General features: G+C 38.3%; 1 protein-coding gene, 1 long non-coding RNA gene and 1 pseudogene across 2 annotated transcripts; all 3 read left to right on the top strand.

Annotated features, from left to right (window-relative positions):
• On the top strand, positions 1–15,980 carry LOC131220170 (uncharacterized). Its single transcript, XM_058215135.1, has 3 exons — positions 1–145; positions 877–1,021; positions 15,800–15,980. Exons 1-3 carry the CDS (start codon positions 1–3, stop codon positions 15,978–15,980), a joined length of 471 nt encoding a protein of 156 aa, XP_058071118.1.
• Positions 13,339–23,758, top strand: LOC131221528 (vacuolar protein sorting-associated protein 2 homolog 2-like; annotated as a pseudogene).
• Positions 23,759–24,016: 258 nt separating this feature from the next.
• LOC131221531 (uncharacterized) lies at positions 24,017–25,691 on the top strand. The gene is made up of 3 exons (XR_009159383.1): positions 24,017–24,241; positions 25,389–25,419; positions 25,552–25,691. It is a non-coding gene; the product is annotated as an uncharacterized LOC131221531 (long non-coding RNA).
• Positions 25,692–26,206: the final 515 nt, after the last annotated feature.

The following is a 26,206-nucleotide window of genomic DNA, read 5'->3' as shown; positions in this document are numbered from 1 at the left end:
ATGACTCTCGACCTTCCAATCTATCCAAATCATCCTCAGAAGATGGACATATTCTCCTATTTGTGGGAGAGTCGCTACAGCCGACTGGTTAATAAATTTTCCCAACTCATTACTGCTCAGATCTTCTCCTCCATGGAGTTAAGAGGTAAGAAGAGAGCCACACCTACAGCGGCCACAATAGTAAGATGAAAAATGAATAAGCCGCAGAGCTCTTGGGCTGTCGCCCTTATTATAGCAGCTCCACTGACTGAGACAACTCCAAAGCATAAGCGCTAAAAAGTAACAGTCAAAAGATCTGTTCTTACTTCATCTCAACCACCTCGACCAACTCCCTTGAGGATTCTTGACCTAGGAACTCATCTTCACCCAACTTCTCAACCACCTACTCTAATATATAGTTGCACTAACCCGACTCAACAACCATTAATAACTTGGTTGGTACCCCTCATCACTAGAAGACGATAACCATCAGGTACTTCCTTGGCCGATATAGTATCTTCTTTTGAAAAATACTCCAAAACCAAATATTGGCTAGGGCTCTCCTTTGAAGACTATGCTACCAAAATTAAAGAAGGCCTCAAATATCACAAAGACGATCAGTATAATAAGTGCTAGCGTAAATGGTGCTAGGATAAGGAAAGATTGAATAATCTCGACATTCCTTTTGATGACAAATATCTCACCCCGTAATGTCCTAATCCGCCATCATTCCTAACTTTCACTCAAGTAGTGACAACGATCTTATGAAATCCTCAGGCTACAGACAATCGACTCATCACCTATGCTGTCCATTCTGATTTAGGTGGACGTTTTTCTTATTTTTGTACCATTTCAATCCTTTTCAATCACCTTTTTCTAATTGTCACTTTTTTGTAGTTACTCGAGAGGTGTTGGGCGCAAAACAACTCATCATTCAAGATATACCACTTCAACAAATCCTACCTGCAACCAATGCCATCTGGACAATTGAAGCTCAGACTACCAATTCAAAAGGGACGATCAGCAATGAAGCCCTTCAAGTGTAACCGTCAGTGGAAATATCGGTTGACAATGCAGGTCTGGAATCGCACAACCTCAGACACTGACCATTGTAATTATCCCAAAAAATGACGAGGTAGAAGAACAGCCTCCTGTCCTGACCACGAAGCCTATAACTAAAGAAATTAAAGAAGCTATTCAGTCAAGTGCAATGTTTGAGACCAACATCAGAATCCCAATAGTGGGAGAAATTCCAGCAATTGATGTTTCTCTTCCCACATCGGCATCCAATCCAACACCCTTTCCAATGCCGACTTACGATGCCTTGACATCTGCTATGATGACTGAAGAAGTAATCCTGGTTGAGGACATCATCTCTTCCCTCCTATAAGCTCTCAACAACGATGTCACTGTGGCTGAATCTCCCATACCTTCCTCTGAACTACAACATCTCAAAGAGCAATATCAAACTCTCATATATCTAGGGGAATCGTAGATTGCATTGCTAGACACAATTGAGAGGCTTACCGAACAGATCTATTAGTATCAATTCTTCTCTTGATCAAACAAAAGTATCTCGACCAAGCTATCATCACTTGAAGTTTTCTTAGACCTGGTCAAAGAAAATTATGAGCTCCATACTGCAATTGAACATCTTAAATCTAAGTGCATTACATTAGTAACTCAAGTGATACAACTAGCGGCATTACTGTGAAATTGAAGGACGAGCACATAGCATTGAAGCAAAGTGAGGCCATTGTGGAGGACATGAGCATGCGGGTCATTGCCCTAAAGGCATAATTGATGCGCTAAAGAGGGATCTCGAAGAGAAGAGCGCTGAGTGCAATCAACAAAGGAAAGAAGTTAGGGACTTAGCTGCATATGCCAAGTTTGACATGCGATTGTCAAACATCAACTCATCTTATTAAGGAAGAAATACGACAAGTACAAGTGAAAGCAACGATTCAATAAATTTTCACATTCGAAGTGTAATTTGAAAGTGCCCTAGTTTGTCAATATACATGGGTCGGTCAGTTCAAGTGAACTCTTAGAAGAAGACATCAAGACCAAGCCTCAATAAAAGATGAAGGCCATGCTCAAGATCAAACATGTCAGCCACAGCCTCATCATCCAACAAATAAACCCTAGTAGGTATATGATCCCATATAATCCCAACTTACCCTTAAAATGATTTGAAGCATCTTCTGGTAAGGTAAGTATAAATAGCACCAAGAGTATAAAAGGAAGAAAGAAACAAAACCTAAAAAATCACAAGTCCTGGTCGAGGGCATCGAACTGCAATCGAAGAAGTCTTCGATCCATCAAACTTCGTTCAATATTATCAAAGATTCACTCACTCTGTCCAACAAAAAATTGAAAGAAATGCTAGAATTATTGATTGCATCGAGTAAAATTTGATATCATCGATCTTCACACTTCGATGCAATTGAATAAACCTCGATTCTAGACTTTGAAAATCTTCCAAAGAAACTGAAAATACTCTAAGTGCTCCTCGATAACATCAAAGCCTCGAAGAAATCAAGAGTAAGTTATCGATAATATCAAAGTCTATTCAATCATATCAGAACTTACTTAGTTTTGTCTAGTAAGTTTTTCAAAGAAAAACTATTTTCTTCGAGTATATCGAAGATCATTCGATATCATCGAAATTCAAACCCTTGATGAATCGAAGAGTGCCTCGAGTATATCGAACATGAGACAAAACTGTCCAACAACCTTGTGTATTTTATTAATGAAAATCTTGATGGATCGAGAGTCCCTCGATGAATTGAAGTGCACGTCGATATCATCGAAGGATGCTCGATGAAAGACAATTGGAATTTTTCCTGCACCCAAATATAAATCTTATGTAGGAAGTTGATGCAATCGAAGATGGTTTAATGATATCGAAATTCAAATTTTGATAACATCGAACATCCTTCAATGGCATCGACAAGTTCAAAATTCTGCCCTTTATTTTTACCGTTGGGATCTTGCCTCTATAAATACACAAGCGTTGTTCTGATTAAAATGAGCTAGAATCCAAGAGAGTTTAACCCTCTTATTCCAAGATCTATCTACCCTCATACTCATCCTCTCCTTCCCATTAGAGTTCATCATTCACTCCCTTGCTTGAGCATTAACTCATATCTTTCATGCTTGCATTGAATTATGAACCTAGCATTCATGAAGTTTCCAACTAATCATATTATATTTGGAACTTCTAAATGCCTAGCTCATGGGAACCTTCTCTATTGATTTAAACTCCATCATTTAAGTAGTGAAGATCAAAACCCTAAACCTCATAACCTCAGAGATGTCACAAAAGCATCATCAACAGGTTGCGGTTCAAGGGATTAGAAGATTCTTCGTCATCATCGAAGATCTTCATTATGCAAGAACGGAACTCACCAACTTACTTCGTAAATACTTAGAGTCTAAAAGTGTTTGAAGCTCTCTCCATGTGTAGGATTGAGATTTAGAGTTTGAGTGTCAAACTCGCCAAGTTGTAGTTGTAGGCCTCCAACGGGAGAATACGTTTATTGTCCTTGTGTAGGACGGTTAGCCTTGTGTAGGGTCGTGTCGCCTTGTGTTGGCTCCCTGTGTTGTGTCCTTGGGTAGGACGTGTTGCCTTGTGTAGGCATCTAGGAACCTTGTGTAGGTGTCATAGTTTAACCTTGTGTAGGTTGTGAAGGTTCATGGTTAACCTGATTTAAAACCATTGGGTAGTGAAATCTGGTACACTCTAAGAGAGAGTGTGTCCGCCGAGAGTGGAATAAGCAAGTAGCTAAACCACTATACATGATTGTGTTTGGGACTGTTTTGAGTACATTTACCTAATTATGCTTATATTATCGTATGTTCACATTGATGTATGATTTAGTTTATGTATAAGTATTGATTAAAGCCACATCCCACACACAGTACACAATATCCGTGGGGCCTGTTTGATTTTCCATTATACATGTAAATCATGGTAAATAAGTAATTATTACTTTTTCACCTTGTTTGAAAATATGAGAGTAATTCCACCTCAAAAATTGAAACAAAAGTGTTGACTTAAATATGTGGACCCCACCGTAATGTATATGATATATTTACACCATCCATCTATTTTATTAGAACATTTTGGAACATGAATCGAAAAATGAGGCAGACCAACCACTACAAGAAATATGATTTTTACCGATGAAACTTTTACCAACGAATTTATTTTCGTTAGTAAAAAGGACTTTTACTAACAAATCGGTAAAAATAAACTTTTACCAACGAAATTTGAATTTTGCAGGTAAAGGCCATTTTTACCGATGAAAATTTTCGTCGGTAATGACTGTTTTGAATTTTTGAAAAAGAAAATTCAAAAAATTTAGTTTTACCAATGAAATTTTAATTCCGTAGGTAAAAGTGCTTTTTACAGACAAAAAGCTTCATCGGAAATGGCTGTTTTGAATTTTTGAAAAAAAAAAATTCAAAAAAATTACTTTTACTGACGAAATTTGAATTTCGTAGGTAAAAACCATTTTTAACGATGAAAAGTTTCGTCGGTAATGGCTGTTTTGAACTTTTGAAAAAAAAAAATTGAAAAATTTAGTTTTACCAATGAAACTTTCATTTTGTAGGTAAAAAGTGCTTTTTACTGACGAAAAGTTTCGTTGGTAATAGCTATTTTGAATTTTTGAAAAAAAAATTTTGAAAAATTTACTTTTCCCGACAAAATTTGAATTTTGTAGGTAAAAACCATATTTACCGATGAAAAGTTTTATTGCTAATGACTGTTTTCATTTTTGGAAAAAAATAAAAAAATAAAAAAATTCAGTTTTACCAACGAAATTTTCATTTCGTAGGTAAAAACTATTTTCTCGACGGACATAAACCGTTGGCAAAATTCCAACACAATGTTAATACCGACGAAATCTATTTTCGTTGGTACAAGTGTTTTTCCCGATGGACCTAAATCATCAGCGAAAATCTGGTACAATGTTTTTACCAACGAAACTTAACTTCGTCAGTAAATGTTTTCCCAACGGCTGGAAACCGTCGGTAATAATGTTTTTACCGTCGAATATTTTCGTCAATAAAACTGTTATAAGTTTAAAGATAGAAAATTTTCACGCTATTTTGAAAACTTTCATGGTAAAGGTTTTACCGATGAACTAAAACTGTCAAGAATAATGTTTTTTACCGACTAAAAAAACTTTCGTCGGTAACACTACTTTTACCAACGAAATTTTTTTTCGTTGGTAATAATATTTTTGCTAATGAAAATTTTCGTCGGTAAAACTATTACAATTCTTAAGATAGAAAATTTTCGCACTATTTTGAAAATTTACGCAGTAAGAGTTTTACCAACGAGCTAAAATCGTTGAGAACAATGTTTTTACCGATGAAAATTTTCGTCGGTAAAAGTTATAATTTTTAGGATAGTTTTTATATCAAATGAGTGGAATTTTTTTATATATATAATTAAAAATTAATATTTAAATGGTTTCTAATGTCACATGAAAAAGAATATTGAGAAGTTCAAAAATTTTAACAATGTTTGACAAAAAATTTGAGAACAAAATGATGCTTTTGAAGAAAAAAGAAATTGGCATTTTGAAATTTTTGAGAAAAAATTAAAATATGAGATTTCTTTTGAGATTTTGAAAATAAAAATTTAGAATTTGTATTTTAAATTTTTTTTAAATATTTTATAATAAAAATGATATTTTGTTAAAAGAGTAAAAATATATACATTTTGAAAAAAAAAATGTTATTTTTAAATGGAAATTGTAATTTTTCTATGAAAAATAAAATTACTAAATTATTAGGCACATCGACTAATTGAACCTTTAATCATTTTTGGACAATCTAATCAGTTCAAATTGAAGAGTAAATAACTTCAGATGTTTAAATCAAATTTCACTGAAATTGTTGATCAATCTCGGTATGCCCAATATCTTTCTCATATGCAGCCTGATTGAGGCGAGTAACTATTCAAATTGAGGGTATTGATCAGTAAAATAGAGTGAATGGACCAAACATGTAAAATGGGCCCAATATTCTATTCAAAATTGTGACCCAACTTACTGACATCGTGAGAACCTAAGAATTGATGTTAGTAAGTTTTGTGGGCCCCATCATGATGTGTGTCAAACATCAACACCATGGATTTGATGTGTCTCCTTTAGGTTATGAAATATCTCAAAAATCATCTGTATAAGAATTTCAAGTGGGCCATACCATCTAAAACTATGTGAAGACATCCTAAAAAATATAAAAGCACTTGGTGGGGCCCACATGAGTTTTGGATGCGGCTGAAAATTGGTCTGACCCCTCATCCAAGTGGGACACACATAATGAGTGGGTTGGATATGTGAATCACATTTAGGCAAACCCAATATATGATTATGAATGTTTTAAGGAAACCCCTCTCCATTATATATTATGTGGTGTGGCCTACCCAAGTCATTGATTGACTTTATTTTTAAGCTCTTGGCCCACCTAAGTCATGGATTGACTTTCTCCATACCATTCAACGCTTTTCTCAAATCATTTTAAGTAATTAACCAAAAAATGGGGCGGGTCCAAAGCTTAAGTGGACTACAAAGTGGGGACTGAACGTCCACCATTAAAAATAACATTCATAGAAGTTTTGGATCGAGTTGATGTTTTTGTTTTTGATATTATAAACATGCTAGATGTCAAATAAACATTACTGTGGGCCTAAGGAAGGTATCAACGGTGGAAATCATTATTCGACACTGTTTCACATGCCATGGTACACTTAGGTTTTGGATTTACCGAAATTTTGGAATTAACCCACACCATTGTTCCGTTTTTTGAGATAATGTTAGAGAATTATCCAAAAAATGAATCATATCTAAATATTAAATGGACCACACCACAAATAAGGGGAACAGATTAGCTACTCCCCTTAACACCATCCAATAGCTAGTGGTTGGTGCTCTGTGGGCCCTACCTTGGTGTATGTATTTAATCTATGTTGTCTATCTATTTTTAAAGATCATCTTATGGCATAAGACCAAAAATGAGGCACGTCCCAATATGAAATTGACCATATTACAGGAAACAATGTTGAATGAGCGTCAAACATTTAAAACATTTTGGGGGCCATAACAGTTTTGGATTAAGATGATTTTTGTTTTTTCCCTTCATCTAGGCCTGTATGACCTAATAAACAGATTGGATGTCAAATAAATAGTACAGTGGGCTGAGGATTTTAATGATGGATATCCAATCACTATTGTTTTAATGTGGTGTGGTCGATATTTATATACCTCTGATTCTACCATGATGTATATTTTATATCCACACCTTCCATCCATTTTGAGACATCATTTTAGGGGCAATATCTAAACAACGAGTTAAATCCTAAGCTCCAGTGGACCCCAGCACAGAAAATAGTGGGATAGTGACATCCGCCGTTAAAAACTTCTAAAGGCCACAAAAGTTTTATATCAAGATGATATTTGTGTATCCACACCATTCATCCATTTTGTTGGCTCATGGAGCACATCCAAATTTCTGTTGGACCACACCACATTTTGGATGAAGCTTATATTTGTTTTTTTTAATTTTTTTTTTTTTTTTTAATTTTCCTTTGTCCGAGTATGTTTGACCTAATTAATAGGTCAGATAAAAATAAATATTATAGTGGGCACTAAGGTGGGCCCATAAAGTTTTTAATGTTAGGTGTTGAATTACCATTGTTTTTTATGTTGTAGTCTACTTAAGATTAGTTGTTGACATGCAGCTTGAGTAGCGAGTGTGACATCACTAAGTTCTGTGGCCCCATGATAATATATTCTTTGTATCTACTCTGTCCATCTATTTGGAAAGATCATTTTAGGGAAATAGGTAAAGAATGAGTCTAATCCAAGGCTCCAGTGGACCACACCACAGAAAAGAGTGGTGAGAGTGATGCCCACCATTAAAAACTTCTAAGGCCCATAAAAGTTTTTGATCAAGCTGATACTTGTGTTTTACCTTCTTTCGTGTCTATGTTAACTTGTGAGCAGTTTGGATTTCAAATAAACATCATGGTCGGCCTTAGGAAGGTTTCAACAGTGAGAATCACTCTCCCCACTGTTTTCTGTCATGGGGTCTACTAAAGCTTTGGATCTGCCTCATTCTTTGGATAACGCCCTAAAATGATATCTCCAAATGGATGGATGGTGTGGATACAACACATACATCGTAGTGGGCCCCAAAGAACTTAGTGACGTCACTTCAATAGCAGTCTCGCTACATAACCTGTCAGTAGCTAATTTGCGTCCCCCTCTCCTCTCTCTCTCTCGCCCTAATCCTCTCTCTCTCTCTGTCTTTGTCTCTCTCTCTCTCTCTCTCTCTCTCTCTCTCTCAACTTGTCAATAGCTAATCTGCATCCCCCTCTCCTCTCTCTCTCGCCCTAATCCTCTCTCTCTCTCTCTCTCTCTCTCTCTCTCTCTCTCTCTCTCTCTCTCTCTCTCAACCTGTCAGTAGCTAATCCGGGTCCCCCTCTCCTCTCTCTCTCTCTCTCTCTCTCTCTCTCTCTCTCTCTCTCTCTCTCTCTCTCTCAATGCCAATTTAGGAATTTGGGGATTTAGTAATTTATGAATTTTTGATTTGATGTGGACCCTCATTTAGGGATTTGGGGATTTTAGGGCTTACAGATTTGAATGTGGACCCCGAATTGGGGTTTTTCTGATTTTACAAATTAGGGATTTGGGGATTTTAGGATTTTGGGGATCTGAGGATCCAACCAGAATTACGGATTTCTGATTTTACAAATTAGGGATTTCTGATTTTACAAAAGTTGGGATAGAATGGATACAATGTTGTTATTGACCTTTGTTATTACTTGCACATCGAGCTTTTTTGGATAGAATATTTGTATTTTTAGACAATTGGAGTGGACAATAGAACTAGTCAGTGGGTGAGTCCCGCTTTGAAACCAGACCAAGGCTGAGCAATCTGATTTAGCCGGGCAAATTGTACTGGTTTTGGTCTCCAGGCGAGTGACAACCCAAAACTGTTATTTACAACTATGCTCTGACTGGTGCGACTTTGGAGCTGCATCCCATGCAGGGTGGTCTCATCAGATTGATGGTTCTGATCACTGAACATGGGTAACATGTTTATATGCTGACGCTGTTATTCCATGTTGTTTTCTGCTTTTGTTCTTTATACTTTCTCTCGATGACATCATCAATGGCTAATTTTCCGTTACTAATAGGTTGAGAGCTCCGAGGACATGTACTATACTATTTTTCATTTTCCTTCTGAGTTTTTCTTGCTGTCTTTGTGAGGTTGATATTGAATGTGTTTGCAGCATTTTCCATGCTCACTTATATGGTTGTTTGTACTATTTGAGGAGAATGGGCTGCTTAACATATTTTATCACTCATCAATTTGCCTTTGGGAAGAGCAAATCAGTGGGCCACTTTTCTTCTGTGATCAGATGAATGAAAAACATGCATTAGAAGTAAGAAAGGCAAAAAATGCTAAAAAATAAAATAAAAAATCAATGAAAGTTGTAGATGGAAAGCTAAAGTTTCCATAAGACGGCAATGATGGCCAAACCTTGTCTCGTTGCAATATTTATCACTACTTTTCTAGTTTATTTATATGGTTCACCTATCAATGCATGTGGAAGGCTTGCTGTGCATGAACAAACCTGCAATGTGGGAGAAGTTTCATACATGAGAAAATGAAAAGTAGTCTGTCGCTTAAGAAGATTCATTTTCTATTCGCTTGAGACATGGCTCTTTGAATTCTCTGTTCCATCTTTCTTTCTTTTCTTTATGTGTGTGTGTGTGTGCGTGTGTGTGCGTGCGTGTGTGTGTGTGTGCGCGTGTGTGTGTATTTCAAACCATAATGATGAATTAATTGTTACTGTTCCATTTTCTATTCTCAAACCATATTGATTGTATTAAGTGGTAGACTGGTAGTTAAATGATGAAATCACTATGCTCAGAAGCTCGAAAATTTCTCTTCCGAGGATGAGGTTGAAATGCACAATTTCCAATATGAAGATGAATTCCTTCGTTCTCATCCAAGAAATCATACAAGTGGCTCTGATGATGAAGCGATTTCTTATGAGGTAAGCATCAAAATGATCCTTCTTTTCATGCTTTACAAATGATATTGATGTATTCAAGCTGTTTATATATCATCACAGATGTTTAACATTAGCTTTCATATGATAAGTGTACCTGCTACTGGTTGCTTGCGAGAGATGCATGGAGACTATCATGGCATGTGTTCCAGATCTGGGACGTTCATCTGGCACAGTACACTGAACATTCTGGTACTTAAAAATAAGCCTACCCACCAACCCACTCACCAATTGGAAACAGTTAAAGTTGTGAGTTAACTGCTACAGAATTGCTATTTCTTTCTCTTATTAAATATGCTCGTATTATGGTTGTAGTATAGATGTTTTTTACTTTATTATGAAGAAATTCAGTGTTATAGGATTAGTTTGAAAAGATTTCAGCAGGGTCCTAGAATTTATTGTTGTGATTCTCAACTACCAACATTTTAACAATCTCAACAGATGCTGTACCTGTGAAGTTTATATGCTCTGTCGAAAATTGGTTCAATACTTGATTCAAACTTAGTTTTAATTGTCATGGTGCATTCAGCATGAAAGTTGAGACTGCCACCGAAACAGAATTACAATTACATGATTGCCGTACTTGTATCTTGTGATCGCCAATTGCACACCATGGATGGTCTAAATTTGTTGGGTCGTAAAAGGAACTTGAGACTATGTCCCACCAACATGATCATGCCCCCTTTAACTTGCATCCTTACAATCTTGACCCATTTCCTTATGGTGCATGATAGCACAGAAAAGATAGTTGTATGGGTTAGTCAAGCCATTCACATGCACACACACTTACTTCGATTTGCCATAATTCACAATGAAACAACAAAAGAAAAACATGGGTATCATTGCATACCTGTATTTGCATGCAACCCATGTAAAAGATAAAACCATCTGCATCTCTAAATAAGAAACATCAATGGACGACCATCTGAAAATCTGGTTTCCTTATTTCCAATCGGACAAGGAACTCCTACATCCCAATGAAAATTATTGATCAAAAAGCCATCAGACAAGGGGACTTTGCTTTATTTTTATTGGTCTATTATTTTGTTTTTTATAGGGCATTGCCTTTTTTTCCCTTTCCTATTCACAATTGTATCTGAAAAGGATTCAAAATCCTTTTGGTTCCCAACAAGGCTGGACTGAGGATCAAGTCACGTCTCATCTTCAGTGTGCCAAGAATTGACCAAATTGAAATTGATGAGTGGGGCCTACTGCTTACATGAATCAAATGCTTTCTTCAACTGATATTCATGTTCTGTCCTTTTCTTTGTTGCAGACCGATGGATTCTTCCAGATAGGATAGGGGCTGAGCACTAGGTTGTTGATGACATATGCCAAGCTGCATGGTGCTATGGTAATTTATGTTGAAGATGCAGGGGTCCTTGTAGAGATTAGATGGAAGATTGTATCAGTTTAAGAATGGATGAATTGAAATCTAGAGGAATTGCCAATAGTCACAGTGTTGCATACCAGGTAATTCATTTAAAATTTCAGCTTTTGGTTTCTAGCTTTGATTTCCAACTGCTTTATGCTTCTCAGTTCTTAAGTTTGTTTGCCACTTCTGAGACATCTAAATCACCATCTTCTAAGCCTTATTCCGACTAATTGGTGTTGGCTTCTGAGACATTTAAATAAGTAGTGAAAATTACACATGTGCTACACCAAAAAAGGCTTTAAAACTCGCTAAAACCAAGTTGACTTGGTTTCACTAGGGAACAAATCGACGTCCCTTTGAAATATGTATGTTTCAGGATGAGTTGCTGTGTGGATGGTCTTATATTTTTATGAGCTGCATTTTCTAATCATTTTCACTTTGTTATCTCTGCTTCTTTTCTTTTCTTTTCTTCTTTTTTTTTTTTTCTTTCTTTCTTTTGTAAATCTTTTGCATTTAAAGTGTAAACCTGAAAACAAAATTATGCCCAAGCTTCATCACAAAAATAGATGTAAATTTTCCATTCCACTAGCTTGGCGAATCTTGCTTGATCTGTTATGCATCTCTTAACTATTTTCAATATGTTAATGCAACTGCTATGCGGATCGAAATCTGCGACAGAAACAACAAATGATTTTAGAGCGACTGAGAATCCACTACCAAAAAAACGACCAAAGGCTACGGACTATGTTAGCCTTCAGCTACGGATACAAACAGCAGCTTAATTGCTATGGCTTAAAACCGTAGCTAAAGAATACCAAAACCGTAGCTAAAAGCTAGCACCATTCACACGTGCATCCAACCTGCATAGCCCCACGAGGGACTCTACAAGGCCCATTAAAATTCGTGTGCTCCATCTAATACGTCTATCCTTTTTGAAAAAGAATGTTAGTGCAGGAGCCCAAAAAAGGAAGTAGATTGAACGATCAAGTGGACCACATGTTAGGAAACAGTGGAGATTAATACCTATCATTGATTGTTGGTGTGGTTCAATTGGACCATTGATTTGCCTAGATGTTGGGGTCATTCCCTATAAAAAAAATTATAAAATTAATGAACGGAGTGGATATGTCAAATGCATCAATATGGACCCCACAAAGCGCATGAAAATTCCGTCCGTCCGGATCTCGCCGAACGTGTGAACGTGGAGGGGTTGTTACAGACGGATCAATACACTACCAAAAAAACGATCAAAAGCTACGGACTATGATAGTTTTTGGCTACGGATATAAACCGTAGCTATATTACTACAGCTTAAATCCGTAGCTAAAAATAATCAAACTGTAGCTAAAAGTTGACACCACTACTAGTACCCACAACCTGGGATGACCCCATAAGGGACTCTACGATGCACATTAAAATGTGTGTGCTACATCTAATACGTCTATTCATTTTGGAAGAGTATTTTTGAGCAAGAGCTCAAAAAAGAAAGTAGATTGAAGGCTCAAGTGGACCACACGATAGGAAAAGTGGAGATTAAATACCTACCATTGATCAATGGTGTGTTACAAGTTGACCTTCGAATTGCCTATGTTTTGCGGTCATTCCCTGTAAAAAAAAATTAAAAAATTAATGGACGGATTGGATATATGAACTGTATCATGATGGACCCACAAAGCCGCCCTTGAGAGGGTCGTTTGTCCTTAACCGTCAAAACTGTGTGAAAGTAGATATGTGGTAAACGACAACGGTCCAGTAGGCTTTTAGTTACGGATTAAAACCATAGCAAAGCCATAACAAGTAAAAATGCGAAAACTCATCTCGTGCTGCCCTTTTTCTTTTCCCTCCTCGCACGAAACCTTTCATCTCCCTCCACTCCTGGAAAAAAAACCATTCTGCATCCATCTCTCTCTCTCTCTCTCTCTCTCTCTCTCTCTCTCTCTCTCTCTCTCTCCCGCGACCCTTTTCTCTCTCTTGATCTCCCCTCTCACGAATCTCTCTTCTCTACCTAACCATCCCCTCTCTCTCGATCTCACGAAGACTTCCCACTCTGACGCCATAATCCGCGTCCATTTTAGGTATGCAAGAATGATTTGCTTGTTTGTGTTTCTTAGTTGCTGATAAAAGAGAGGTTGCATATCCACCAGTTTACTGGAATTTATTCCTTGTTCTGTTAGGGTTGTATGTTTCCTTGTTTTGTGTTGTAGCTCCCAGCAAGATTCTCACAATTAACTGTATGTAGCACAGAATGACTAGAACTCCGAACATACACGTCATGTGTGTTGGGCAGTCAAAGAGAGCAAAGATCCCATTTTTTTTTCGCCATATGATGGCAACTGCAGCTTCGGGTTTTTTTTTTCCCACCCTTTTCTGTTGTTTGGGATATATTAGGAGGAGATTTCTCAATCATGATTTCCTTTTTGACTAGGATGTTGTCAGATCTGAGTAACAGATTTCTTTGATCCATGTTATGCTGGAGTGTGAGGGTTTGATAATTATGCTGATCATCTGGGTGAAATACATGTTAGCATGCTGCATATATTGTCTTCGAGGAATTATACAATCCTTCTATTCGGCTGGGATTTCTGTGTATGAGCCAGGCCCATGGTTCAATTATCCAGAACATTCATTAGATTGACCCGTGTGGATTGACCATGCCCAAATATCTCCTGGGTTGGATGATCTGAAACAACCAGTCTTTCACATTGTTCCAGTTAAATGTGGATGGTTCCTATGTTTACTTCCTTAATGGTCTTCTGAAAGGCCCCGAATTGAAGGGTTAGGATCTTCCAATCTAAGAAAATTTGGAGCATATATACCTTGTCCATGGTGAGGTCCATCGATTTACATTATGGATCACTGAATCATGGGCCCCGCTTGTGTAAGTTGTAGATTCAAGGATGCTATACATATCTTCCTGGTTGAGGAACATATAATTCCTGTGTTTCATTGCCTAGTAATTTGTGGATGTGCTTTTAATTTGGAAGCATATGAGGATATTAATGTAAGAAAGAATTCACTTCTCCTGGACTGTTTCTTTCACTTCCTTGTGTTCCAGTTATATAGATTTTAATGATGGTTAGAATTTTCCAATCAATACATTTTTTGCATTGTTGCCCATGAAATATGTGCTAGACCTGGACTGTCTAGATCAATCTACTGGATGGTCCAAATGTCCAGATTCTACTAAGAGCACTATAACCGATGGTGCTCTGAAAGCATTGGATCATTTCTGTGTTGTATTGTAAATGTTTTGCAAACTGCCCTTATACTATTTGCTAACTTTCTTCTTCTTCTTCTTCTTCTTCTTCTTTCTTTTGTTTTTTAATTTCCTTCTTTTTACATCAGCTAGGTAGAAATGAATTAATTTGCTGAGTTTGATTTGTCGGCACTTCCATTTTCTAAATGTTCTCTATACCAATGTCCCTTCTTAGTTGTTTAGGACTTCTTTAGATTGAAATTGAGCTAACCACAACCTGTTTCTACTGCACAGAAAATGGAAAACAGGTCGAGATCTTTTGTTATTTTCATTTTCTGAGAAAAAGGCTTTCTAATACTGCACGTCGTGGAGCCCCGCTCATCCTTATGCAGGTTCATTTGCTAGAGTAGGTTTGCAAGCTCTGAGCTTTCCATCAGGTGGGATGCACTGTTTAGATCTTCTGGCCTAGAAATTAGGCCACTTCATACCTCAGGTGGGTCACAGCATACAATACAAATGCACGGTTGGAAATTTTGTTTCAACGGTTAGTTTACTTTGTACACCGTGGCCTACTTGAGGAGTGGAACAGCCTGAAACTTTTAGGCTAGAAGATTGAAACAATGTAGTCCCTGATAGGGTTTGGGTCATGAACTTTCTTCATTGAAGTCAATCATGTGATCCTATTTAATGCAGATGGAGAAAGACACTTCACCCTTCTAGGAAAAGGGTAGGGAGATGGAATGTGGATGAAGACAAGCACTTGGCAGAAAAATTGGATGAAAATTGCTTAGTTTGTCCCTAGCCGAACTCAAGTTCAATGTAGAGAGAGGTATTTCAAAATAATTTTCTAAAAATTTAACCTGACCAATTGCTTAAAACCATTAGTTACTATTCTGCCCCCATCTTTGATATACAGATTCTCTCTTTCTTATGGGTGGTAGCTGAGCATTTTAAAGAACTATTCTAATACCATAAATAGTCGAAAGGGGGGCACATGCATAAAAAACAAGGGTTGTATGATTCATTCACATATCATTATATATATATATATATATATATATATATATATATATATATATATATATATATATATATATAAAGAATGAACCATTGATTTGACTAAATTGCAGAGTCTTGACTGTGGTGACAGGTGGGTCAACACTCTGGATCCGTCTTTAAATCTGGAACCATGGACTAAAGAAGAGGACCCTAAACTGAAAGCAGCAATTGCTGAACATGGACATTGCTGGTCCAAGATAGCAGCATTGGTGCCTTCGCGTACTGATAATCAGTGCAGGAGGTATGGGCTTCTCTGTTTTTACCTTCTTTGAGCATGGTTATTAACAAATGTTCTGCTCATGTTTTCATGTCCTGCTCAAAATGACATCATGTGTAAGTGATGTAACACTTAAACAAGGACGCATTTGGATACTCTAGCGAAATGAACCGCAATGATACAAAGTCGAGGGGGAAACGACAAATGTGGGGCTAAAACCGCTCCCTTCATAATGAGGGAGTAGCCCCAACCTTAACATTTGGTCATTTCAATTCCAACTGGAGACGCATAAAATTGCAGGTTTAGTCATCATTATGTATTATATTAAGTTTCTTATTTTTTTTCATGTTTCAGGGATCGAGATGGAGATTGGAGCACTGCAGCTAGAAGTATGTTAAGAACTTGGAATTGAATTTTGAAACAATGTCATGCATTCCTAGGATACTTTTAGATCGGATTAGATTTAATTTTAGCTATCATCATGGCAGGAGAAAAAGCCTGTTGCTTAAATAAAGGAAACTGCCAAAACTGGAAATGAAGTAGGTTTTTGTTTATTTTTGCTTGATTAGCAGATTGTGTTTCTCCTTTCCTAGGAGGCGAGGAGTGTCACACCCCAAACCCAGAGATCGGACTCACAGGAATCCCGATCGCCGAGTCTGGTGCCGACCACCGCCGTAGTACCCCATTCTCAGCTCCCAGAGCTCATATGCCAGATTTCGATCCTGAGATCCTACAAAAAGGATTTCCAACGTACGTTTATCTTATAAGAAGCATAACCACAAGTTTACTCAAATCACAAAGGTAATATCATCATCATTACATATCCACTAATATAAATATTTGAATACAATGCTGAAAAGGAAATACACATGTCAAAACCGAAGCTCCAGAAGTCTGTTACACGCTCTAAGCTCGACGCTGCTGAAACCTAACGCCACTTACACGCATCTATCGTGCATAAGCTTATAGAAAGCTTAGAGGGTGGTCTAAGTGTGTGAGCAGTATATGCGTGCTCAGAATGTAATATAAGAGTAAACGAAGGTACTGATAAGTCCATGAGACATACAATATCAGAGTATGCAATACAACTCAGCTATGCAAATGAGGAGTTCAAGAGAGTCAAATACCAGATGCCGAGGGTACAATGCAATATGTAAATCCTACTGAGTCCATCTAGGCCATATAAGTGCAGAAACATAACAATCCCAAAATGTCATATGCGTGCGGATGTAATGCAATATGCGATGCAAATGAAATGACCAAACTGAAGTGTGAAGTCGAGATGATAATACGTAGTATCGTAGGCTATGGGGTCCACCACAAGGGACTTCTATCCAAACCAGTCTCATACCTAAATTTAGATAGTTAGACTCGATGTGGTAAACTCCTGATCTCAGGTTAGTCGCGCGCCCCAACCGAAATCCTGGCCATTGCGAAGGTACACGTAACAAATAGTTATGCACCACCAGCCCGAGTGGATAGTGAATGAATAAATGAATGAGTATGTAACTCTTGCCCAATAAGTTTACATATTAGTACTGTTCATCCTTAGGATTATCACCGGGGTCTATTACACTCTACGCCATCTCGTCGCCCCTATCAAGCGCACAACTGGGTAAGTGGAAGAGACCTCACTATCCGCCTGCCAATATCAGGCTCGACTCGTCGATAGCGGACCCATTCCTCAAGCTGGTAAAACTCAACTTATATAATGCCCCCTCACTTAGGTAGGTAAGGTCACACCCCCTCCTAACCGACCACGACACAATGAGAGACGCGGCCTACTGGTATACGGCCCTCATGCGCTCATATATATCCACTCGGTCTTGACGTTGGGAGGTCCTCTGGTACCAAGAGGGTTTAGAGATTTTCACCCAAGGCTATCTATGGCAGCCCGATGTTAGAATAAATTTTCGATGTCCCATCTGGCCATCAATGATATACCTGTGGAGGCTACGACCCTTATGTCGCTAGGGCGTATAGTAATCACAATGCAAGATGCATGAGTCATACAATCCAGTCATGCATTAATCTTGCGCATACCGTGCGCTCATGTAAGATAACCTTCACCTATTAGGGAGTCTCATAACAACCTGCCCAATGACATATGCAATGGTCAACCACATCTCATAACGAACATATAGATGATGCGTATGAGGATGTATCAGGATGCTATGCTGTCACATACTCATAATCGGTATCAATAACTGGTATCAACAATCGACCTTAACAATGTGGACATTTAACTAACATTGACCCCAAGGAATGGCCCACATAGAGCCAAATATATAATGGGTCCACAGCCTCACACAAAGGCCTAATATACAACACAATGGACCTTACACAAGGGCCACATATACATAACATGTGGGCCCTGCTCATGAGCCTCAAATACATGACATGTGGGCCCTACACATGAATCTCGAATACATCAAATGGGCCATGCATCATGGGCCTAATACATATCACAATGGGCCTTACCCATAGGCCGCGAATACATCACAATGAGCCTTGCCAATGGGCCTCAAATACATCATAATAGGCCCTATCACATAGACCTCATATTCATCACATTAGACCTTAAACACGGGCTGCATATACATCACACAGGCCGAATACACAACACAATGGATCTCAATTACGGGTCGCATATACATCATATAGGTCTCAACAATCGTCCTTGGTAATCGAAATCGTCCTTGACAATCGAAATCGGTCTCAACAATCGAAATCGACACTCGGAATCGACCTCGATACTTAGCCTCGACAATCGGAACCGGCCTATACAATCGACATCGGCAAATCAGAATCGGCCTCGATAATCAGAATCGGCCTATACAATTGGCCTCGATAAATCAGAATCGGCCTTGACAATCGGTCATGACAATCAGGATCGATTGATAATCAGAATCGGCAAATCGGTCATGTCAATCGGAATCAGCAATCGGTCAAGACAATCGGAATCGATCGATAATCAGAATTGGCAAATCGGTCACGTCGATCGGAATCAGCAATCGATCATGACAATCAGGATCAATCGATAATTAGAATTGGCAAATCGGTCACATTAATCAGAATTGGCAATCGGTCATGACAATCAGAATCACTCGATAATCAGAATCGGCAAATCGGTCACGTCAAACAAAAGTAGCAATCGGTCACCACAATTAGAATCAGCAAATCGGTCATGTCAATCAAAATCGACAATCGGTCACGACAATCAGAATCGATCGATAATCAGAATCGGCAAATCGGTCACGTCAATAGGAATAGGCAATCGATCACAACAATTGAAATCGATCAATAATCAGAATCGGCAAATCGGTCATGTCAATAGGAATCGGCAATTGGTCACGACAATCGGAATCGATCGATAATCAGAATTGGCAAATCGGTCACGTCAATCAGAATCGACAATCTATCACGACAATTGAAATCGATCGATAATCAGAATCAGTAAATCGGTCACGTCAATAGGAATCGGCAATCTGTCACGACAATCGAAATTGATTCATAATCAGAATCGTCAAATCAGTCACGTCAATCGGAATCGGCAATCGGTCACGACAATCGAAATCGGTAAATCGGTACATCAATAGGAATCGGCAATCGGTCACGACAATCGGAATCAATCGAAAACCAGAATCGGTAAATCGGTCACGTCAATCGGAATCGGCAATCAATCACGACAATCGAAAATGATCGATAATCAGAATTGACAAATCAGTCACGTCAATCGGAATCAATCGATAATCAAAATCGGTAAATCAGTCACGTCAATCGGTCACGATAATTGGTCACGACAATCGAAATCGATCGATAACCAGAATTGGTAAATCGGTCATGTTAATCGGAATCGGCAATCGGTCATGACAATAAAAAATGATCGATAATCAGAATCGGCAAATCGGTCACATCAATAGGAATCGGCAATCGGTCACAACAATCGAAATCGGCCTTAACAATCGACCTAAGGGAAGGTCACAATGTAGACATTTAACCATCATCGCCAATCAATGTGGACATTTAACCAACATTACTCCCAAGCAGTGGCCCACATAGAGCCAAATATAAGTGGGCGCATGGCCTCGCATAATGGCCTAATATACATCGCAATGAGCCTCGAATACATCACATTGGGCCTCGCCCGCGGGCCTCGAATACATCACATTGGGCCTTGCCCACGGGCTTCAAATACACAATAGGTGGGCCCTACACATGGGCCTAATATACATCACTGGAGGGCCCTGCACATGGGCCTCATACACATCAAATGGGCTACATCAATGGGCCTCAACAACTACACCATTCATCTATCTATAAAGATCATTTTAGAGCATTATCCAAACAATGAATCATATCAAAAGATCATCTGGACCATACGAAAAATAACGGTGGTGATAGTGATCAAAAGGTCAGTTGGACCACATCACAAATAGCAATGGAGACAATGATTTCCACCGTACAAAATGGGCCATGATAACATGTATTTTCTATCCAGCCTGTTCATAAGTCACAGGGACCTGAACCAACCAGAGAAAACAAATATCATATTGGTCCAAAACTTTTGTGGCCCAAAAGGTTTTCAATGGTAGACGTCTAATCTCCACTATTTTTGTAGTTTGGTCCACATGATAATAGATATGTCTTATTTTTAATCTCAGGCTTTGTGACGAGCTTGCCAAATGGATGGATGGTTTAGATGTAACACACACATCAGCTAGCCCCACGGGACTCTATAGTCATTCTAGCATAGTAGCCACGCTGCTGGGGCCCACCGTACAGATGATGGACGGCTGGGATACATCATATACATCATGAGGGCCCCACAGAAGTTGTTGACGTCACCCCACAGAAGTTGTTGACGTCAACAGCAGCTGCTGTTGCTGCTGAAGATGGATGAACGGCTTAGATATACAGCACATACATCTCATGTGAGCTCCACAGTTAGACGGTGCTGATAAGGCACCTGCATCACGGCGTGGTGAGTTATCCACCGTCCAATCCACTAGACGGCGGATGGAAGAGGTGATATCATATTATATAATATAATATATTGTATACTAAAATATAATATAACATTATATATATATATATATATATATATATATATATATATATATATATATATATATATATATATATATATATATATATATATATATATATAACATTATTATTTTAATATTATCATGAGTTCAAACGTCCAGACCTGGACGTCTAACCGACAGACGGTCTGGATATAAATCCCATGTGGGACCCACCGTCCTTGCTGCTGGACGGTGGAGTCACACGTGGAGATCAAGTGAGTCCACATGATCTGGACGGTTTGCTAAAACGCACACCTCGTGATCAGATCCACTCTTGCTGACTTCAATCTATCAGCTATTGCTGCTGGTGGACGGACGGTCTGGATTTAACACATCCACACGGTCAGACCCACAGATCTTGCTAGTGGGGCTCAAGCAGATGGACAACATGGAATAAAATATATACACCACGCGGGACCCACGTGCATGGCAGATGCATTAAGGTTGGATCCACACAGGTGGCCCACAAGCTTAGGACCAAGCTGATATATGTATTTTCCTTCATGCAGTCCAGCAGCCTCAGCTGCTGGACGATATGAATACAGTACCGACATCAATGTGGGGTCCATGTACAAGTGGCCCACCAGCCACCCACATCGAGGTGGCCCCGCGTATGGATGGCATAGATCTAATACATACATCATGATGGGATTGCATCAGGGTGGGCCACACATATCAAAAGGGAGAAAGAGAGAGAACTAGAGAAAAAGAGAGAGATCGGAGGAAGTAAGAGGGACCCCGCCACTATGGGCCCCTCTAGCTTACAATCACATACATCAAGATGGGTCTCACCATATGTGGGCCCTCAAATCATAAAAACAACGGTAGAAAATCACCCACCTTTCCTTCTTCTTCCTCCCTAGTGCTCCAAGTCTCCTAAGAAGCTCCTTCAATGGTGGAGATGATGATCTAAGGGTTGGATGGTGAGGATTGAGGGGGGTAGAGAGTGGGCCACACCTAGCTTTCTCTTGGAAGGCTTGGACGTTGGAGTTGCTTGGGGAATGAGAGAGAGAGATGAGAGAGAGGGTTGATGTAAGAGGAGTGATGGGAGAGAGGGATGGTGAGTGATGGATGGGTGTACTTGACATGTAAGGGAGAGTTGACTTTAGGTAAGGTTGTGTAAGAGATGGATGGGTTGGGATGCTTGTACTTGATTGATGGATTGATGTGACGTATCGTAGAGATTCCCTCAGTATTTGCAACGCGCGACATTTTTCTCGAACTGAATGTGGGCACACATCTCCTGGTTCGGGTATCACCTCGGTGCACGAGACACGGCATCGGAACTACGGCGATGACACGGTCGCAAGGGTACAAGTCTTGAGTTAAGCCGACTCTAGAATGCGGGATATGACTTAGGATCACGCGCAAATGCCGATAGCAGATCGTGGGTCGCCGGAATTCGACCGAGAGGACAATGGAGGCATACGGAACGGTACGGGCTAGGATACGGGTCTTACAAGGAGTGTCCATCATTAAATCCATTGTCAATGGTTATGAAGTACTTCTATTGTTTCAAATGAAAGACTACTAAATATATTTTTGTTTCATTTACAGGCTGCAACTAAAATTTTAGCCCGTCAACTTATCAGGCTTAGGCAACAAATTACTAATTTACAAGGTAGTCGAGCTCAAATGCGAGGTATAGCAACTCACACACAGGTGAACCAACATTACCTCATTTAGTGGGTTTGTTGTCAGATTGACTCCTTTTTTTTTCCTGGATGAGATTGTTTACTTGAATTGTTTTGTTTAATCCATTGCAGGCAATGCATGCCAATACTTCAGTTGCTAATGGCATGAAAGGTGCAAGTAAGGTGATGAAAGCCATGAACAAGGTCTGGAAACTACACGCATATTAATTGAAGGCTACTGTTAGATCTCTTTAATATTCTGTGCTTTATGACTCCAAAGAAATTACCTTTGTTTCAATGGACATGTCTAGTGGATATTTCATTGGTGTCTAGGCTTCAGTTACCATAAAGATCTGGCCTAAAATTGTAACTTCATCTAGTTTTTCTCGTGTCTCCTTTTTCCTTGCACCTGACTAAACTATCTAGAACTTATTTTTAGCAAATGGCACTTGGAAAGCAAATGAAGGTGATTCAAGAATTTCAGAAGCAATCAACACAAATAGATATGACGGTAAGATATTATCTTTTATTTCAATTGTGAAATACTGTGGTGTTGTTACTGACAAATGACAATGTCAAAGTCCCATGGAAGTTTATTCTACTGTTCCGTAGCTGTTACCATTCATGGGGTTACATTCATGTGTGAGTGGAGTCTCTAAAAAGCATGTGTGGGTGGAGTTGTCTTCCCCACTTCCCAGTTCATATTAATTGCCTTTGCACAAGATAACCAAACTGAAGCTCCATGTCTGCAAGTTCCTTTCGCCGAAGAATTTCTCTTTCATATTGTCAATAACTTCGATTTTTGAATTCCATGTTTCTATGGCTAAGCCATCCTTCATATCTTTGTTGCTTGCAAGGGCTTCTGTTAAATATTTCCTGCATTTTTTCCCTGCCTCGAGAGGCGAGCATTTAAAAAAAAAAATCTTTTAAGCATTTTTCATGTATGCATGCATCTTCTAGTGGTAACCTGTTCCATTAACCAATAAAAAAATGATTTTTTATGAGTAATTTATGCAAGCCAAATTGCAAATCGCACCAGGGCATCGAACCTTAGGCTATTGGCCGGAATTTCTTACATTTATGTTGATTCGTTTTGGCCGCTTCTTTGTAAATCTATAGAGCATCTATTGCTCATCTTAAATCTTTACTAATAACATTTATGCTCTTTCTCTCTCTCAAAAAAAAAAAAAAACGTTCTGTCAAAGAGGAACAACATTATTGCATTAAGGAGCCACAGATCCCAAAAACAAATATCTGCTCTTAATACTCTCATAAACAAGATAATTCTAAAGCCAACAGCATCTCTACCCACATGGTTAAGTGAAATATCTAACCAGGTTGAGGAACATAAAAAATTAAGGCCCTGTTGCCTTCAGTTGACTTTAAACGACTTGCTCATAAAATGTTATTTTCACAGTTTTAGAGACATCTTTGTCATGATGGAGGAAAATGTAATGTTTGTTTGGTTTGTGGAGTTACAATATTTAACAATATTCCATTCCTATATGCATAGTGAGATAATGTCAGAATCGCTTGACAATGTCTTAGATGATGATGAGGCCGAAGAGGAAACTGAGGAACTGACTAACCAGGTAAACTTCGCCTTTATTTAATACTGGAATCTGCTCTATGAAGCTAACCATGTCATGAGTGTTTTAGAAGTAGAGGATGGGATTAGTAGTTTTAATCAGTACACTGCATGCATTAACAATTTATTCATTGTTGTCATATTCTGTCAGTAATTCCATGCTTTGCTGGCCCCAAATATCTGGGACATGCTACAATGATAATCTTTAACTTATGGAATATTTTAGCGGATGGAGCTGCTGCTAATAGGTTTCCATGGTGTGTTATGGGGATCTTCAATGCCATACTATATGAGAAGCAAAAGGTCCATCAATCAATCTGTTTCTTGTTACTGGATTTCAGGAAATCGTTTTTGATTGTGACTTCCTGAATATTGGAGATTCAAAGCACCCATTCATTGGAATAACAATCGCAAGCAAACCAATTTTGTTGCAAGATGGTTGGATTAAACTCTTATAGATTTAGAATGGTTTTAAAAAAAAAAAGCATTGTTTTCTTCACCATCTGGACAGAGTTGCATATGATCATTCTCTATTTTTGCTCAATGGCAGCAGATCCTTCAACTGGAAAAGATCTCCATTTAAATTTGAAAAAACAATGTGGATTTATCCATCCATCTTTCTTAGATGTGGTTATGGATTATGCTAACTCATTTTGGATATAATTGCATCGTTATAGACAACACATAGTTTAGGACCCTATACAAGAAAACTCATTGTGCATACTTGCTTTTTGTAATGTTTTCAAGAGTGTATAATCATTGAAAATTTCCATCATACTTTCCAAATGTTTCATTCAGACTGATACATTCCCCAATACATGTGATATTTCTCATGTGATACTGATGAGTTTTTGTATCCCAACAGTGCAATACATGCATCAATGCTGATATTTTAAATCACTGCTGCAGACTTTTGTAGTGGAAAGTGACTCTAAAGTGCCTTTTTCTTGGCAAAGCATGTGCATATGGAACCTCAGTTTCTTGGTTTTGTGTTTTATTAAATTTGAAGCTTGCCTCAATGTTAAACATTGGTTGAGTTTAGCTAAAATAGTTGATCTATTCTGTTTTTACAAATTTAGTTAGTATTGCTATACCTATATTAGTTGGTATTTTGAATAGCTGAATGTTTATTTTATCTTTGGCTGTTGCAGATTTTTCTTGTTCAGAAATGAGAAGATCAGTGTATGCTCCTGAGTATTGTCTTTCTTTTTTATGCCATCTTGTCATCATCTTTCTCTATAATTTAGTTCTTCAGTTTCGGGGCATAGCTTTTTCATATGACTACATTGTTTGTATGATGAAATTAATTTTCAGCCATGTGCAGTAAGCTTTCAGATCAAAACGAAGCTGAGAATAAGGTGTTAGTTGATGGCAAAGTGATAACCAGTAGAGGCACATCCATGGAGTTCTCGCTTGTGATTGTTGAGAAGCTATTTGCTGCAAGAAGGCATTGGATCTTGAGTCAATGGGAACTTTAAATAGACATTTGTTGGCATTGTAATTTTGGAAATGGATTAAAATAAATGATTGTATTTGATTAAATGAATGAATGATTGTGTTTAATTGAATGATTTATCCATGAAGTATTTATCTATATTAGCTTATATGAGTTCATCTATCAGGGCATGTACTACAATGGTAAGAGATGCCATTATTATATTTTCTTTAATTTTTTGTTAAAAAAAAAATAGGTAGTAGCTACAGCTATCAACCGTAGCCCTTTATCTGGAAACCGTAGCAGTTGCTAATTTCAGCCTATTACTACGGTTCTCGCTCTACTTTTAGCTATAAATATAATCCGTAGCTATATATACTTTAGAGCTACGGAAAGTATTGCTACGGATTTAATCCGTAGCTATTGTTTATATGGCTACAAATTAAATCCGTAGCCAGAGCTTTTAGACCTATGGCTATGGTACCAATGGCTACGGTCGTGCTACGGATTCTAATCGTAGTCATAGGCATTTAG

Source organism: Magnolia sinica, chromosome 12 (assembly GCF_029962835.1).
Source record: "Magnolia sinica isolate HGM2019 chromosome 12, MsV1, whole genome shotgun sequence".
NCBI classification, from domain to species: domain Eukaryota; kingdom Viridiplantae; phylum Streptophyta; class Magnoliopsida; order Magnoliales; family Magnoliaceae; genus Magnolia; species Magnolia sinica.
This window is presented reverse-complemented; position numbering and strand designations above follow the sequence as displayed.

What these genes read in the sequence shown, in the direction of transcription:
- LOC131220170 (XM_058215135.1), top strand. Translation starts at nt 1, where the DNA reads ATGACTCTCGACCTTCCAATCTATCCAAATCATCCTCAGAAGATGGAC. An exon ending in CTCCTCCATGGAGTTAAGAG is followed by an intron (nt 146 to 876) that starts GTAAGAAGAGAG and finishes ACTTTTTTGTAG; the next exon opens with TTACTCGAGAGGTGTTGGGC. An exon ending in AGCAATGAAGCCCTTCAAGT is followed by an intron (nt 1,022 to 15,799) that starts GTAACCGTCAGT and finishes CTGTGGTGACAG; the next exon opens with GTGGGTCAACACTCTGGATC.